Raw genomic sequence first — 18,605 nt, forward strand, 5'->3', positions numbered from 1 at the left:
CTGAGAGCGAGGCTGGGGCAGAGGGAGAAGGAGAGGGAGAATCTTAAGCAGACTCCCTGCTAAGCAAGGAGACTGATGTAGGGCTGATCTCAGGAACTGAGTTCATAACCTGAGCCAAATCAAGACAGATACTCAATTGACTGAGCCATCCAGGCATCCTGAAAAACCCCTTAACTTTTATTTAAACTTTTCTGTATGGCAGCCTCTTGTGTCCAGACATGATGGGTCTTATAGGCAAGTCCATTAAAATCTACTTTCTAAAGAAACTGAATAGTAAAGTGGATACTGCTAATAGTACCCAACACTGGGGCAGCCCCGGTGGCCCAGTGGTTTAGCGCCGCCTTCAGCCTGGAGTGTGATCCTGGAGACCCAGGATCCAGTCTCACGTTGGGCTCCCTGCAGAGCCTGCTTCTCCCTCTGCCTGTCTCTCTCTCTCTCTGTCATGAATAAATAAAATCTTAAAAAAAAAATAGTACCCAACATTAAAATTATATATGATAATTTTTTGTCACTAAGATAAATTTTTAAGATGTAAACTTGATAAAAATAGAGTATAGCAGAGAAATAATTTCAAATGCTGATCATAGCAATACAGTTTCTAATGTATCAATTAATTCTTTGTAGATGGATATAAAAGAACTAATTCCATTTTGGGTCAAGTACATGAATTATTTACAAAGATACACAGTAGTCAGGGTGATCTTTTAAAATGTGATCAAATCTTAACACTTCCTTGGTCAAAACCTTCATACAGCTTTCCATTATACTTTGGACAGAATAAAATCCAAAGTCTGCATCTGGTCACCACAGTCAGGCATGCGCGTGCGCGCTCTCTCTCTCTCTCTCTCTCTGATCTTGTCTCTTATAATCTCCCCCTTGATCATGCCATCCCTCCAAAGGCCACACCTGCTCTTGCCTCAGAGGCTTACTTATGTTGGTTGTCCCTTTTCCTGAAACATACCAAGTATCTCGCTCCTTCATTTCACTTGAGTCACTCCTTACATATCATCCTCTCAGAGAATCCTTTAGCACTGCTCTCTTCAATCATCATTCCCTATCCCTAACCTGGTTCAATTTTTCTTCACAGAATTTATCATTATTTGGATTTATATTTACTTGTGTACATATTTATTTTGTCTTATGTGAAAGTTTCACAAAGGCAGGAACTTTGTCTTCGTCACCACTGCATCCCTAGCATCCTGGCATATCACCACTATCACAGTTACTAATATTTGCTGAGTGCTTACTAAGTGCCAGGCCTCATTTTTGTCTTTATTATTTCATTTGATCTGCACAACAATCCTCAAAATGGTTTAATTTGCTTAAGAATTAATAGATAGTAAGTGGCAGAGCTAGGATTTGAATCTACGAATTTGATTCTGCAGCTTGAGCACATTGTTACATTATTCTCATGCAAACACTACTGTTAAGATTTATGGATAGAAAATAAATACTTAGAAATTATCCCAAGAAAATATGTGGGGGTGCTCGCTTCGGTAGCACATATACTAAAATTGGAACGATACAGAGAAGATTAGCATGGCCCCTTGCGCAAGGATGACACGCAAATTCGTGAAGCGTTCCATATTTTTATAATAGTGAAAGGGAATATAAGGGAAGGGAGAAGAAATGTGTGGGAAATATCAGAAAGGGAGACAGAACATAAAGACTCCTAACTCTGGGAAACGAACTAGGGGTGGTGGAAGGGGAGGAGGGCGGGGGTGGGGGTGAATGGGTGACGGGCACTGAGGGGGGCACTTGACGGGATGAGCACTGGGTGTTATTCTGTATGTTGGTAAATTGAACACCAATACAAAATTAATTTATTAAAAAGAAAAAGAAAATATGTGGGGTAATGAATTAGCTCTTCGGGCAGATAAAGCATCATGAATGGTTTCCTAAAGCTACATTTTAATAAGCTTCTAATGTTCTCTGCTATATTTAAATATGTTAGCCCAAAAATAATGGTTAGAAATGTTCCTAAATGTTCAGATTTAAGGAAATCAACACTCAAAATTTATGTTCAAAGCACAAAGTACATTAAGCAATCAAATACATTTTCAAGCCTGACCCATTCAGTCATAAAGAACAGAGGCCCTCTAACTATGAAAGATTACACCTGTGCAAATTGTTACAGCAGAGTCGGCTGCTATGCATCAGTGCATGTAATAAAGTCAACACCCCCTCTAATAGGTTCGTAAGTTACAAAATGAATCTCTCTGTAATCTTCAACTTCCTAACTTTCTGAATTTTAAATGAACCTCAATTTGCTGAAAGCAATTTAGACAGTACAACGAATAAGCCCAAGACATGTGTGCAAGACGTTTTTTCCTTTAAAGCTATAATAGAATTGAAAGCTATGAGAGCCTAAAGTAAAATCATACCTGCTGAATGGGACTTTGTGCCTGAAACAGTATTCTTCGTCCTAGTAGTTCTGCAAAGATACATCCGACAGACCAGATGTCAATAGCATTGCTGTAATGACGACTGCCCATCAGGATTTCTGGAGCCCGATAATACTGAGTAACAACTTCCTGAGTCATATGACGGGATTCATCTAATTCCTCCACTCTGGCCAATCCAAAATCACAAATCTAAATAGAAAGGATTATCAAAATATTGTTATAGAGACAAATATATTTACAAATGTGAAGTAAAACAAAATAAGCAAAAAATCAAAATCTTGATATATCTCTGAACTTCAAAAAGTTTTCAATGACACAGGTAGAGTATATTTGTGTCAATATATAATTTGATCTTATTTGCATAAGAGGGATAAAAATCTAAAACTTCCTTATTTTTATACAAAATGATGTATCTTAATAATATTCTTCTGACCTTTAATCTGTTTTCAATTGATAACTAAACCAAAAAGACAGCTCAATGCATATTTCTAGGTTTAATGTATAAACCAAACTATTTTCAAGGCTTATCAAGAAAGGTATTATAAGGAAATAAAAATGGGGCCTATATTGAAGACCTCGAGCTATGTTCACTGTCTTTATGGGAAACATAATAAAATTTCCTTAAATCTATGGGTTTCAAACTGAATCCTAAACTTCACATGTTCCTCTCTATTTAAAATACTATTCACAAATGTGTATGTTAAAATGTAGCACACTGTAGAATACCAATGCTACTAGGTTCATTCATTTCTTCATGGTGTAAATGTTTAACTGAATGCCTCTTATGTTCTGCATAGTATGTTAGAACCTGGTAACACAATAGTAAATGAGAAAGATTGGTTAATTTATATGCAGACACAGGAATAAATCTTTTCTTGTTATTTCTGTTCAATTGAAAAGTATGCTGAGGTTGCAACGTGAGCTGTTAGTGGACAGCAGCGGCACAACCAAAAGCAACTTCTGCTTATTTTCAGGAATTAAGATTTTCTTAATACTGGGCTATCAAAACAAAAGGTGGGAACACTGGGGTTAAGATAGGAGAGCAATGGCTTTCTAAGCCCCAGCACTCTCAATGATTAACTTCATGAGTCAATATTATAAATAATGAAATAACATTGTTTTCTAAATTGAAGTCCTAGCATAAGATTTTATTTGAAAAAAGGGTCTGACAACTTAAAAAATCTTTGAAAGCCATCCTAAAAAGAAAAAAAAAAAAAAAAAGCCCTATAAGTTGCTTAGCAAATTCTCCCAAAGGCTAATGTTCAAACAACACGTATTTTAAAACTCTCTTCCGTGGGCCTGACATTTTACGATACCTTTTAATACAAAATAAAACCAGAGAACTTAAATCCATTTTCCTATATCTTTCTTGTGTTTATAGTAAAAAAACAAAAAACAAACAAACAAAAACCAACCACCCACCGGACAGAAAATGTTTTCTGTTCTAAAGCAAGTCCTTTGTTTTTAAAAACATCAGTCTGTCTGGATTCATTTTTGGCAATTTATCTGGAAGAGAAGCTAAACCCAAAGTAAGAAGCTGATATGATCAGATAACCAAAAAGATAATGAGATATCCAACAAAATTAACCATTTTGTGCTTAATAGGAAACAAAATATATTCACAATATGAAAGGATACTAATTTTTAAAAATGTTTTATCATAATTGTTTTCGATGGATTTGTACATTTGAGAAGAAAGAATTAGTGTCTGTAGCTTGGCACTCCATTCTGGGTTTTAAAAGTAGGCTGCTAAGACAAGTCAAAGGAGTGGACACAATTTCAATTTATCCTGAGCTGTGTATTGTTTATTCATAAATGACATTTTTCTCTAGTTACTCATTTGTATAACTATAAGTTACAATACCATAACAGACAATTTGAAAACACAAACTTCAAGTAGATAATGGCATCAAGCATGACGGGTTCTAAATAAAATGCTTTGTGAAGTTCTCCAACCAAAAACCAAAATAAGAAGAAACTGACTTAAACTGCACATAAAGCTGATTTGGTCTGAACAGAATAAAGAACTCCTAAGGTTTTTAATTTTTTAAAAATTAAAATGAATGTTATGCGGATAGGTTGTTGCTCTCTTTAAAAAGTGGAAAGGTAGCAGGGAAATGAATTCAATGACCTATAGAAGGAGTATTTACTTTAGTGGATACTGGGAACAATTAATTTCTCTGTGGAAAGAGAGTGAACTACAACATTAGTTGTTTTCAGGGAAAATATGAAAGATAGTTTTATTTTTACTTAAAAAAATTTTTTTAAAGATTTTATTTATTTATTCATGAGACACCGAGAGACAGAGGCAAAGACACAGGCAGAGGGAGAAGCAGGTTCCACACAGGGAGCCTGATGTGGGACTCCATTCTGGGACTCCGGGGATCATGCCCTGAATCGAAGGCAGACGCTCAACTGCTGGGCCACCCAGGCATCCCTTGAACGATAGTTTAAAAAAAATATCTTTCTAGGGTTAAATCAGGAACAGTTCTTCAAGGCTATAATGGAGAATTTTTTTCACAGTATAACATACCAGCTTTTAAAGAAAATTTGCCCAGAGTTTAAAGAAAGCATTTAAAATACAAAATGATCTTATTTATATACTTGCTTTTAATATTTAGCTTAACTGCCATCAAGCTAAGTAACAATGACAGCTTGATAACTTATAAAGCAGGCAACACCTAAAACCCAGTTTTCTTGGGGTGCCTGGGTGGCACAGTTGGTTAAGCATCCAACTCTTGGTTTCGGTTCAGGACATGATCTCAGGGTTGTGAGACTGAACTCTGTGTCATGCTCTGTGCTCAGCATGGAGTCTGCTTGGAACTCTCTCTCTCCGTCTGCCCCTCACCACTGTGCGCTCTCTTTCTCTCAAATAAATATTTATTTATTTAAACATAAACATCAATAAACTTTATTTATTAAAACAGAATAAACACCGATTTTTTTCAAATACATCAGTTGGAACGTTAAGAATATTTACAATAGACTGAAGCACCATGTAATACTGTAGCCACTCATAAAATAAATGGAAATTTAAATTTGCTTACACAGAAATGACAAAGCCCTAGGGCAGCCCTTATCTCTAATTTCTATGATAGGGAAAATATGGTGGGCCTCTCACTAGGAGTTCCACGAAAACATCTATAAATGCACATATGTGGATTTTGTGATTTGTGTGCCACTCTAACAAAAAACAATGAGCAGAGGTTTGGGTGGGTGGGTGGAAATACTAAGGGAAAGTAAAAATTGAAATTGATGGCTTTGAGATTTTGTAATTAAATCCTGTAATTCCTCTTCAAAGGCAGTAGAGGGACTGGCCACTATATATTGTCAAATACATCTGACGCTTTTCTGGCTATTTTCACTTTTAAGTGTTTCTACTTTGCTATCTCAGTCACACAGGGTATAAGAATGTTAGCTGTGTAAAAATATAGACAATCTTGGGGTGCCTGGGTGGCGCAGGAGCTTAAGTGTCTGCCTTACATCTCAGGTCATGATCCCAGGGTTGGGATAGAGCCCTGTGGAGCAGGGAGCCTGCATCTCCCACTTCTCACTGACACTTCTTGTGCGCTCTCAAATAAATAAATAAAATCTAAAAATACCCCAAACAAACAAACAAACAACCCCCCCCTCCAACACACACAACAGGGATGCCTGGGTGGCTCAGTGGTTGAGCATCTGCCTTTGGCTCAGGTCGTGATCCTGGGGTCCTGCATCAGGCTCCCTGTGAGAAGCCTGCTTCTCCCTCTGCCTATGTCTCTGCCTCTCTTGTGTCTCTCATTAATAAATAAATAAAATCTTAAAAAAAAAAACAAAAGCAACAACACACACACAACAAACCACAACACAGATGGTGTTAAAATTCATACTTCATTTATACTCATATAAATAACTTATTGGTCTTCTAGTATATCTTTTGATATATACTTCCTTTAGCAATGGAATCAAAAAAGAAATCACCTTCTCTACCTTCTTTCTGGTCACATCATAATTCCAATTTCAGTGTTTCTAAAACATGCAAACTATCATGAAGAAACCATGAGTCAAGACTACAAATTGGCTACTATGGCCATGACTAGCAATTTTGCTAGAGAAAACTTGGTTCTTTAATTTTTGGTAAAGTGATGAAAATAAATTTAACTCTTTCACAAAAACACCTTGTTCTTAAAACTGACTTGGCATTCTAAATTTTTCCCAGATATTTGAATAAACTGAAAACTACCTTTAGAACACAGTTGCTGTTCACAAGGAGATTCCCTGGCTTAATGTCTCGATGTAAAATGCCAGCTGAATGGAGATATTTCAAACCTGAAATAACAAATGGATTTAATTGCAGACATTTAATTCTTTTCAGTCAACCAATGATTTGGGGGAAACAAGAGAAACAGAGAATATAGGATATAAGATTGTTCTCTAAATAACAGCATAATAACCATTATGAAAAGCTTGACTTAGTCCCACCTCGAAAAACTATAATTTTGCAACAGTAAGATAAGTGTCATCAAAGGTTTGCACAACCTATAAATAATGCCTGTAACTCAAAAGATGAATTAGGTTTAAATATAGATAAGCTTTTCAGGCACTGGAATTAAAGTTGATCATACCAATATCCTTGAATGGCTTATAAATGTGGGTGGCTACTGGAGTTCTGCTATGGGTACTCTCAACCTGTGATTCTGGGCATGCTCCAACAAAAATAATTCTCATTACCCGATAGGGAGCCCTTCCCAAGGCAGATTTTCATGGATAAGACTAAATTCAGCAACCTGCACAGGGTTGTCAGTAGTATTCACCACCCCTGAGATACAAGAGAGTAATCAGTGCCTTTAAAATATTTTTGACATCTTAAAAGACTGAGTTTTAGCACTGGTAGAAAAAGGCTACAGCTTCAAGGCTGAGTCTTTTGAATAAAACACAGCAAATCATATATATATTGTTACAGTGTAAAAAAAAATTCAATATCCAGTATCTTCATTCTGTCCCCCACCACAGAATATCAACAAATCAATGGAAGGTGAACATCCTAGTTTTAATATTGTGTGTTTTCATTCTGTTGGCAGATGCTTTTTAACCTCTATAAAGAATAACTGAATTCTATGAATCTTGGTATGGGAGTGGAGCAGGGAGAGTATTTTACTAGGTAAGAAAGCTGTTTCAGCTTTAAACAATTCTCCATTTGTAATGGTAAAATGATGGCCAGAAGAAGCTCCAGCAATGTCGGCTCAAACTGCCTCTCTATCAAGTCTCTTTAATGAACCAGTCTGGAGAATTATTTAGCTGGATGTTTCTCAATCTCAATACTTTGGCTTTAAGAGTCATTTTCTTTTTCTAGAGTTGGACTCAGGTATACATTTTGCCCACAGTTGAAGAATAAATGTCATCAATAGGGAACACAGTTACTTTTCAATGTAGTCACCTGATGCCAGCCATATATTTTTACTAAAAGCTGCTTACTAGAAACTTTGTGACAGACCACAGGGTTCCACAAACTATCCTGCTTATTTACCTCCCTAGATTGACCTACTTAATGGAGTAATGAATTAGAGGTCTCTCTTCTATCAGTGAAAATAAGAACCATTTGGACACCTTAAAAACCTCTTAACATCAAATAAATATTCCTTGGTCAAAAGAGAAAAGTCTTTAGGGAAGAAGAAAGCCTTGAAAGGTCAGATTAAAGTTCAAATGAAAAGTAAAACATTTCACTTATACAGTGACACCACCTTTTTCTTCACAAAGAAAAGCTTACCTCGCAAAATCTGATAAAGAAAAACTTTGACATGATCTGAGCTGAGTGGTTGAGGAGAGACGATAATTTTATGTAGGTCACTCTGCATCAATTCTGTGACAACATATCTTGAGGTTTTAAGTTAAGGAGAGTTTCGAGAATTCAGCCCCCAATACCCTCAAAGTAGGCACTAGGTCTAAAGGATAACTTCCATTCTTAGAGCTGGAAAAAGCTTAGGGAAAGGAAGGTTCTAGACAGTATGACAGAAGTGAAAATTCCAGCCCTTACAAGATAAAAAATCGCCAAAATTAAAGAATTTACCATGTAAAAGTTAACAAAAATAAATTGACTTCTCTATAATTAGCATTATAAAAGAAAAATAAGGGTAAATATTTTTGAAATTAAATGTTTAATTCTAGGGTAGTTAACATACAGTATTCAGTTTCAGGTGTACAATACGCTGATTACAATACAGTGATTCAACAATTCTATACAGTATTCAGTGTTCATCATGATAGATGCACTCTTAATCCCCTTCATCTATTTCACCCACCCTCCCCCATCACTTCCCCTCTGGTAACTGTTCTCTATAGTTAAGTCTGTTTTTCCTTTGTTTCTTAAATTCCATGTACGAGTGAAATCATGGTATTCGTCTTTCTCCAACTGAGTTATTTTGCTTAGCATTATATTCCCTAGATCCATCCATGGTTGTTGCAAATGTTAAGATTTCATTCTTTTTATATTCCATTGCGTATATATGTACCACATCTTTATCCATTCATCCAGCAATAGGTACTTGGGCTGCTTCCGTAATTTGGATATTGTAAATAATGCTGCAATAAACATAGGGGTGCATATATCTCTTTTGAATTAGTGTTTTTGTATTTTGGGGGTAAATACCCAGTAGTGATACTAGATCCAAGGCAGTTCTATTTTTAACTTTTTGAGGAACCTCCAAACTGTTTCCAGAGTGGCTGCACCAGTTTGCATTCCCACCAAGAGCGTAACAGAGTTCCTTTCTCTACACATCAACACTTGTTATTTCTTCTGTTTTTTATTTTAGCCATTCTGACCTGTGAGTTGATATTGCATTGTAGTTTTGATTTGTATTTCCCTGATGACAAGTGATGTTGAGAATCTTTTCATGTGTCTGTTGGCCATCTGTATGTCTTCTTTGGAGGAATGTCTGTTTATGTCTTCTGCTCATTTTTAATTGAATTATTTGTTTTTTGGATGTTCAGTTGCATAAGTTCTTTATATTTATTGAATATTAATCCTGAATTGGATATGTCATCGGGAAATATCTTCTCAAAAAGGATAAACATTTTAAATGACAACCGGACCAGGAAGAATGTGAAGACTAAATAGTCTCAGGGTGTATTCAGACATGTTACTGGAGCATCCTTTGAATCCAAGCAAGAGAGGGTTGGTGGTCTCACACTAAGCCACCATGGCACCAATGAAAAGTATGACAACCTACCCATCAACTATGGGGTTTAAGTTACTTTATAAAGAACAGTACTCCTAGAAATGTGCAAAATGATTAGTTCAAACCCAAGTCTATCTACCATCTTAATTCTTTTTTTAACTTTTTCTTTTTTTACATTTATCCCTCCCTTATTAAGTTTTAAGATTCCTAGGCTTTGTACTTTTATACACTCAGGGTTTTGTTCATATTACACATGGAGATGATCAAAGGCCGGAGCCTAGGGAGCAATGAGATGTGGAATTCAGAACTCTTATGAAGGTAACTCTTTTGCTATACCTAGAATAGGGCAAATTCATGCCTTACCCTGCCCACAAAGGACTCATTACAAGTTTGGGTGAATTTTGTGATTTAAATTTAACCTTCCTTAAAACAAGGGGAGAGTACTCTTAACTTTACAAGATGTCCACCAGGCTTCAAATTCTTTTGACACCTTGTGAAAGTTAGTTTCATGTTCTGAGTTAAAACACTAAAACTCCCCTAGCCCTGTACAACTGAAAGCAGGGAAAGGCAAAGCAACAAAGCAGAGATGTTATTGGGCTGCAGGGTTATTCTCCTTTCTTACACAGTTCTTCTGATCCTAACTTTCTTCTTCCAGAATGATATCATGGAATCTTTTGAAAGGACAACTCATCTGACAGCCTATAAAACACCTTTTACATCAGTATTGTCCCATAGCTAATCCTAGAAGATAGGCCATCGTAGGGGCAGCTGTAGTTGTAGGGTGCTTAGCATGAACTATAAATGAACTAAGAGGGTCCCAGGACTCTTATTTTAGCATTTACATTCTCGCTGTAAGGGTAAATGCTAGGCATATAAAACTAAAGATGAGAAGGGGTTTGCTTTCAAAACTTAAAATTTTCAAAAGTGCTATTATACTTTGGATTTTACTTTTATGAGCTTTAAAGACTCTTGTAGTCATAATCTGGGGTCATAATCTGGGGAGAATGATAGAATGATTTAAAAACTCTTCTAATTTAACGTTTTAGCAAAAGTAAGTAGTAACAACTTGAGAGAGGAGAATTAATAATGATAACACCTGACACACAGTCAAAACGCCCTCCGTGAAACATTTTCTTCAAATGGCTTCTAGAATACCCAACTGTTGGCTTTTCTTCTCTCTCACTGGTTGTTCCTTCTCAATCCTCCTTTGTTGTTTCTCTTTTCCAACCACGTAATGTTGAAATGCCCCAAGGTGTGGTCCTCTTGTCTTTCCACACTCACTTTCTTGGGTAATTGAATCCAATCCCAAGACTTTAAACAACATATATGCAGATGACTCCCAACTTTTATCTCTAGTCAATCTTGTTTCCTTAAATCCAGCCTTGTTAATCAATTTGTATACTCATCATCTTCTCTGGATGTCTAATTGACATCTCAAAACTGTCCAAACATGTATTCTCCATCCTTCCCCCACCAAATCACTTATTCTAGTTGTAGGCATTGCCACAGCAAACCTATTTTTCCAGCAAGCTGCTTATACCACAAACTACAAACCCTGGAGTCATTCTAGATTTCTCTTTTTCTCTCTTACTCTACCTCCAATCCATTCATTAGAGAATCTTGTTGGTTCTTTCAAAATTTAGCCACAGAATTAAGACTACTTATCATGGCCACTGTTACCTCCCTTGGCCCAAGACTAGATTTCTGTATTTCTAGATTTCTAAAACATAGCAGCCAGAATAAATTTTTGACTGTTACATTTCTATTTTGTCTACATATTGATAGTTACTTTATGATATAGAAAATATTATTTTTAATGTTTTTATATTCTTAGGTTACTTTTATTTTAGGTTTTATTAATGGACTTTCTGAAGAATTACATTCTACTCCATAATGAAGGTTAGTGAGGACATGAGATTTTACATGTAGAATTTCCTAAGGACAGTCTTTGGTGATATGCTAGAATCATTCTATAAAATAATACATCTAAGTTAAATTACTATATTATTACCAGGGTTAGATTTATATTTTTTTTTTCTTAATGGCTTAACCTTTTTTCTTACAAAAATTTTTAAACATGTGGAAAACCTGAAAGAATTAAAGTGATCATCCATACACACACACACACCCTAGATTTTACACTTAACATTTTGCAATATTTGCTTTAGTACATGTTTATCCATGGCTCTTTCCATTCTTCAATTTATCTTATTTTTTGGCTGCATTTCACAGGACATCTTTTTGAATAAAAGCCAGATTAGGTCACTCTTCTGCAAAAGTTTCCCATTTCATTTATAGTCAAAGCCAAAGTCCTTAAAATGTTCTCATATGGCCATAAATGATCTGATCTCCTTACTTCTCTGACCTTTTCTCCTATCACTTTTGCTATTCTTTAAATATGCTAGATATACTCTGACCTTAGGCCTTTGCTTTAGCTACTCCCTCTGCCTGGAGTGTGTTTTTCTCTCTTACTTCCTTTGTGTTTTTGCTCAAATCTTATCTTTTGAATGAGGCCTATCCTGACCACTCTAATATTACATCTTGCATGCCTTATACAAAAACTACCCCCCACGCACAGCTCTTTTTCTTTTTTCCTTTAGTACTTATCCTATGTAATTTACTTACAGTGTTTATTGTTTGTCTCCCCAACTCTGCCCCATGAGGGCAAGGGTTGTTGTCTGTTTTGTTTCCAAGTCTATCTCAAAAGCTCAGAAACAAATGCCTGCATGCAGTTAAGTCTCCTGTAAACATCCGTTGAGTGAATGAACTAATACATACTGAGTACCTACTAGGTAAACCAGCACCCTAAGTATTTTAAAAATATCAACTCATTTAGTTTTCATGGCAACCCTACAGGGAAGGAGGTGGTATTCCCAATTATAAATGAGGAAATTAAGGTTAACAGAAGGCAGGTAACCTAAGGTTATACAGAAGTAAAACTGGACTTGACTATGTTGAGGACTGTTTCAATGGTTGGATTTTATCTTCCTTTGAGTTATAATTTTAAAAGCTGTAATAAAATATACTAAATGTTCACTGTGTTTTTATAGAAGCTAAGGGATGAAAGGGATGAGACCGATCAGCATTACCTCAATTGACCACTCAACCTTAGCAACACTTAATGTGTGAAGACATCATGTGTCTGTGATATTCACACCACTGCCCGGAAAATATTCATATCTTAAACAAAACAAAACAAAACCTTAATATAGGGGCACCTAGGTGGCTCAATTGGTTAGGCATCCAATTCTTGATTTCAGCTTGGGTCACGATCTCAGGGTCATGATGGATTCCCATGTCTAGCTCTGTGTTGGGCTCAGCACTGGGCATTGAGCCTGCTTAAAATTCCCTTTGCCCCATCGCCTCAGAAAACAAAAAACAAACCTCAATATAATTAATCCTCTAGCTCTAATTACCAGTTTACTAGAAATATGGGGAATAAAAGAACAAGAGATGCCATGAAGAAGCAATCAGCTAAACACACAATGTGGATCATTCCTTAAGAAAATCTCTCCAATAAATGACAAAAAAGTAGGATGGGTATTTAAGAGGAAGGGAAAGTAGGGATGTTTGGAATAAGAGTCTTAAAAGATGTAATAACCAAATGCAATATATGGACTTTGTTTAGAACCCGATTTAAACAAACTTGATTAAAAAAGAGATCTTTGAGGAAATCAGGGAATAGTAAGGAATTAGCTAATTTTACTAGGTATGATAATGACAATCATTAGGTTTTTTAAGTCCTTATCAGTTAGAAATGCATATTCAAGTATTTATAGGTAAAATAATTTGATGTTTGAGATCTACTTTAAAATAACTCCAGCCTTCCCAATAAAAAGGGAGAGAGGACATGAGATTGGCAAAATGATGAACAATTGTTGAATCTGTGTATTAGGTAAATGAGTTATTATATTGTCTCTACTTTTCTGTATTTTTGAAAATTTCCAAAAAAGTATTAAAAAAAAACCCAAAACAAAACAAAACACTGTAGAAAACTAGGGAAATACAAAAAAGCCAAGGAATAGGATAATTACCCAGAATTCTACCTCTTTGAATGAACCTGTAACATTTTTGTGAAAATGTTGTACATACATATGTATATGTATATTTAAAATTGGGATTATGACGTATACGTGGCGTTGCTACCTGTTTTCTTAACTTAATAAAATATAAGCATTTTCTCCTGTTATTAAATATTCTAATAAGCAGAAATTTTGTGACCATAGTGTTCTACCATACAGAATTCATTTAACCAATCTATCATTGTTGAAAATCCAAGTTATTTCTAATTTTCTTACTTTAAATAAATCTGAGATAAACATATCTCTATCCATATATTTATGTGAATTTGATTATTTCCTAATACATTCCTTAAGCATAATTATAGTGTTGAAATAGAACATACTACATATACTTTTTTTTCCCATTTAAAATAACTTGTGAACACCTTTCCATGGTATATATCTCTTTTATATAATTTAAATAGTATTGTTTTATGGAATATGTCATGACTTAAGCAATCCCTATCACTGGATGCTTAGCTTATTACTATGTGACTATAATGTAGCTCTGTGGGATGGCTTAGTGCTTTATAGTTTTGTTTCATGAGGGATCCTCAATTATGAATAGATGCTTTCTCTTAAGTTAATCCATTTCTCTGGAGAAGAGTTTTCCAAACTTCTGTCTTAGAAGGCATGGGCCAGGCTGCCAGGGTTCTGTATGAGTTAGAGAAGGGTTCAAAGACCCCATAGCTCACTCATGCTGCTTCCAGGAAATAAAGCTTTAGTTTTTTGAAGGATAGAAAAAGATCTGAGTCCTACTATTTCTTTCCTGTACATAAAATTAAAATTTTTTTACCCACTAGGAAATCTTAATCATAGAGACAGGAAAAAAAATTTCTACTTGTACCATTAAGCCTTAATCAGAACTCCCAAAATTCTTGAGTTGGCTCCAGAAATCTCAAGGGACTAAAACACAGAAATATTATGAATAAACAACAACAACACAAACAGAAAAACTTTACAACTGCCATCACTGTATTAAGTGTTGTCAACTTGAGATTTTACTCAGGAAAAAAAAAATTCCCAAAGACAGTATAAATGTATTTATCTGGGATGTCAGTCATGTCTGCTGAATCTGAGAACTTTTTGTTCCTGCAAGGATTGAAAAGTTGCATGGAAGTGAAGAGCAGGTTATATTCTATTCTGCCTTTAATATCTACAAACGGGCAGCCAAATTATGATGCCAGAATCCTTACTGTTAGTAGTGACAGTTGGTACGCATGCAAGTAGCAGAGAGAAAACATCTTAATTTTCAAGTTATCAGGTTGAATTCATATTGCTGGCACATGAAAAATCTTGCTTTGACTTATAAAATGTATAAACGATACAGAAGCCAAAAACAGAGAGTAAGTATGAAATAACGTCATATGCTTTCTTCTAACAGAGACTACCTTTTCCAAGAAAGGGGAGAAGGAAAAAAAAAAAAAGAAAGAAAGGGGAGAAGGAAAACATTGGCTGGCTGGAATGGCTAAGATTCTATAACCAGATCTTTTACAAATAATTATTCATTTCAGAAAAAAATTCCTACATTTCATTTAGCATTTCAAAACATATATTTCCAGATAAGGGTGTTATTCACCCTAAATCTATTGGATTTGAACTGGTAATACTGGACTATTACTGACCAACAAAAATAATAATTTCATATGGTTCAACCCTAACACGGAGCAAAGTGTATCAGGTATCAAAATGAAAAGCAAGGCATTCAAAATGAATATAAAGCATGATTTCAAATGGTAAAGGCATTTCTTTTCTACCAAAACCACATACATATGTGCATAATTTTTCATAAAATATAAACCGGCGGTATTCCCCGGGCTAAACACAAATGACTACATTACCATGTCACTGTCCTCAGGATCTGTGAACCTGAAAAACCTTTTATTCAACTGTCTGTTACAATACTTAAGAAAGGAGAGTGCTACTTTCATACCTTTGGTTAAGATGATGACAAGCTGACTTAAAAGAATGGGGATAGAGCACTAAGTGATGCAGAGAATTACTGAATCTCTATATTGCATACCTGAAACTAATATAGCACAGTATTTTACCTATATTGGAATTAAAATAAAACCAATATATATATATATATAAAAAAGAATGGGCATAGGTTGATAAACCCTTAAATTAACCAGAAAGTCTAGGGCAAAACCATACAGAGCTTTGTCCACCTTAACCATTTTGCTTATTACCTCTGTGCAGAGATACTTTCTTCTCTTCTAAAATATTTTAAACACAAAAGACTGAAAAATGTTAAATGTATTATTTTTATAATGTGATTAAAACGGCGAATCTGCAGAGAGTAAGTTTTATCAACCTTTAGTTTAGCAAAGTAAATTCTTCAGGGGAGATACATTTTTCACTCCACATAAAGGAGTTTTTCTTCATAGGAAACAAGCCAACAAATAGGCCAACCTTTAAAAACTTGATTTCTCTGTACAAAGAATTCTTGAATTTGAAGATTTAACAGTACAACTTCAGAAATTTAGAAGCAACACACACCACTTTATGATAAGGTTTCTGCTTTGCTCCAGCATAAATCCTCTGAAGTCTCAATCCCCAGCATAATGTCTCCCAGATGTCTCAACTAGTTGCCATGCCAACTAAAGCAGCTTAAATTAAATGAGGGCCTGAAAAAGCACCTGCATCACTCCAGGTCTGTTGCGCATTAAATAAAGCTCTCTTGACAGGGACTCAGAGGTGCCATTAACTTGAACAGCAGATATCTGATTATTGTTTCTGAGTAATTTAATGAGGGTCTCTAAACAAGAGGGAAAACAGGGTATGCTTTCCCTCTCTTGGTTCTTCTAAATGGGATGCCTCTCCAACAGCTGGTGTATCCACTAGGTCAATGACTTTGCTATGGCCTTTTAAGTTACCTTTGGCTAAAGAGAAAATATAGGATTAAAGTTACGGTTTTCAGGAGAGTTTTTAACAGATTAACCATTTTCCCCTATTAAAACTTGTCATTGAAAATATGATCATAAAAAACACTGTACGGTATGCCAACCTCAGAGTGATTTGAACAGCCCTGTTATAAAATAAATTGCTGCTGATTGCAGCAATTAGTTAAGTAGCTCCACGAAATATGGATTTCCAAATGTACTGATTTGCTTCAAAAAAATGAATGATGCAAATTAACAATTATAAATTCAAGAGTGGGGGGCAGCTTTGATGCCTCAAGTGCCCAAGACAAACAACAGTGTTTCTGCGTTGTTTAAAAGAGCATCCTGTTGTGGATCTTGTTATTGTTGCTAATGTTGACATTTTAGGAGCTTATTTTTAATGGGGTAGAAAACAGTCCTTTTGCTGCTTTCTCAAATATTATTAGACACTGGGGGATATCACTTAATAGAAACAAACTCAGACCAGGACGGTTATGTGGTTTACCCCAGGTCATATTCCTAGTCTGAAAAAAGCTAGAACTACCTTTGGTTTCCCAATTCCTAGTTCAGTGCACTCTCTACCCCACAAACATGTTTCCCATAGGAGCCGGCCTATTCCTATTTCTTACCCAAATATCATCAGAGTATGCAGATCACTCTGAAATAAAGAAAAGCTGAATTACATTTTAAGATTTTATTTTTAAGTAATCTCTACACCCAGTGTGGGGCTTGAATTTACAACCCTGAGATCGAGTTGCATGTCCACCGACTGAACCAGCCAGGTGCCCCCAAATTGCTTTAAATTATGTGCTATGAGGAGAAAAAAAGGAGAAAGGAATCTAACTTTTTGTTGAAGCTTCTATGTACCATTTTATATGTCACCTCATTTAGTTATCATAATAGCTAATTTGAAACTATTCCTATTTAAGAGATGAGCACACCAAGGCTGGGAGAGCTTAAGCTGTGGACACAGAGCTTGGATTCAAACCTAGGTTGTAATGATTCTGCAGTCTGACCTTTTCCATGAAATTTCCCTCACTTTATTTACTATTAAGAGAGAAAATGAAATTCATGAGAATGCCATTACTTGCATGATACAAAACCAAGTTTCTTTTCTTTTCTTTATTTAAATATTTTATTTATTTATTCACCAGAGACACCGAGAGAGAGGCAGAGACATAGGCAGAGGGAGAAGCAGGCTCCACTCAGGGAGCCCGAAATGGGACTTGATCCCAGGATTCCAGGATCACGCCCTGAGCCAAAGGCAGATGCTTAACCGCTGAGCCACCCAGGTGTCCCCAAAACTAGGTTTTAAACAAAAATCAGAGATTCAATACTACAATACATAATTCATCTTTTAGGACCTCTCTCTTGCCCTGGGTTTTCAAACGGGAAGTCACTCTATTCTTCAACAAATATTCTGACCAGGAGCATGTGCCAGATACTGTTCTAGGCACTGAAAAGTGCAATGGTGTGCAAGAATGTCACTGCCTTCACTAGCTTTATAGCCTAACAAGGGAGATGGACAATTAAGCAATTACAATAGATTTACTCAAAGATTACAACAATGCCATGGCTGTTAATCGCATAAAGCCCCGTAGGCACTGTTCTGCAATTGAATATGCCAGACTTGCCATCGCATAGCCAATAGAAATAAGACAAACAAAATAGCACAACCAAGAGATGTCCTTAAAGAGAGAAATTGCTAAATCCTTAGGACTACTAAATTCTAATAACTACAGAGATTTAGACCTTTAAACATGTGAGAAAATCCAGGCATCTGGCTGGCTTAGTTGGTAGAGCATGTGGCTCTTGATCTTGGGGTTTTAAGTTCGAGCCCCGCATTGGATGTAAAGACTCCTTAAAAATAAAATCTTAAAAAAAAATGTGAGAAAACCATCAAGATTTCTTCAGCTCCTACTGAATTTCTAAATTAGATGCACATTCTAATTGGCAATTTACCTCTATCTGTAAAAACACTTACATACATTTGACTTCCTTAAAATGGTTCACCTAAAAAAATTTTTTTAAACACAGGAGAAATAATAAAAATAAAAGCAATTAACACTTACTGAGTTCTTACTAGGCACCAGGCACATT

The 18,605-nt window shown here is 35.6% G+C and overlaps 1 protein-coding gene and 1 non-coding gene across 2 annotated transcripts in view; one reads left to right on the plus strand and one right to left on the minus strand.

The window, feature by feature from the left end:
- NLK (nemo like kinase) overlaps positions 1-18,605 on the minus strand; it is a 158,753-nt gene that overhangs the window by 21,948 nt on the left and 118,200 nt on the right. Inside the window, exons 4-6 of the mRNA XM_072779365.1 lie at positions 8,152-8,258; positions 6,628-6,713; positions 2,385-2,594 (exon numbers count right to left, since the gene is read on the minus strand). Coding sequence (XP_072635466.1) covers positions 2,385-2,594; positions 6,628-6,713; positions 8,152-8,258 — 403 coding nt within the window. The remainder of the gene's footprint in view (positions 1-2,384; positions 2,595-6,627; positions 6,714-8,151; positions 8,259-18,605) is intronic.
- Positions 1,485-1,592, plus strand: LOC140607593 (U6 spliceosomal RNA). The gene has a single exon (XR_012009561.1). It is a non-coding gene; the product is annotated as a U6 spliceosomal RNA (small nuclear RNA).

This window comes from Canis lupus, chromosome 16, assembly GCF_048164855.1.
Source record: "Canis lupus baileyi chromosome 16, mCanLup2.hap1, whole genome shotgun sequence".
Classification (NCBI taxonomy): domain Eukaryota; kingdom Metazoa; phylum Chordata; class Mammalia; order Carnivora; family Canidae; genus Canis; species Canis lupus.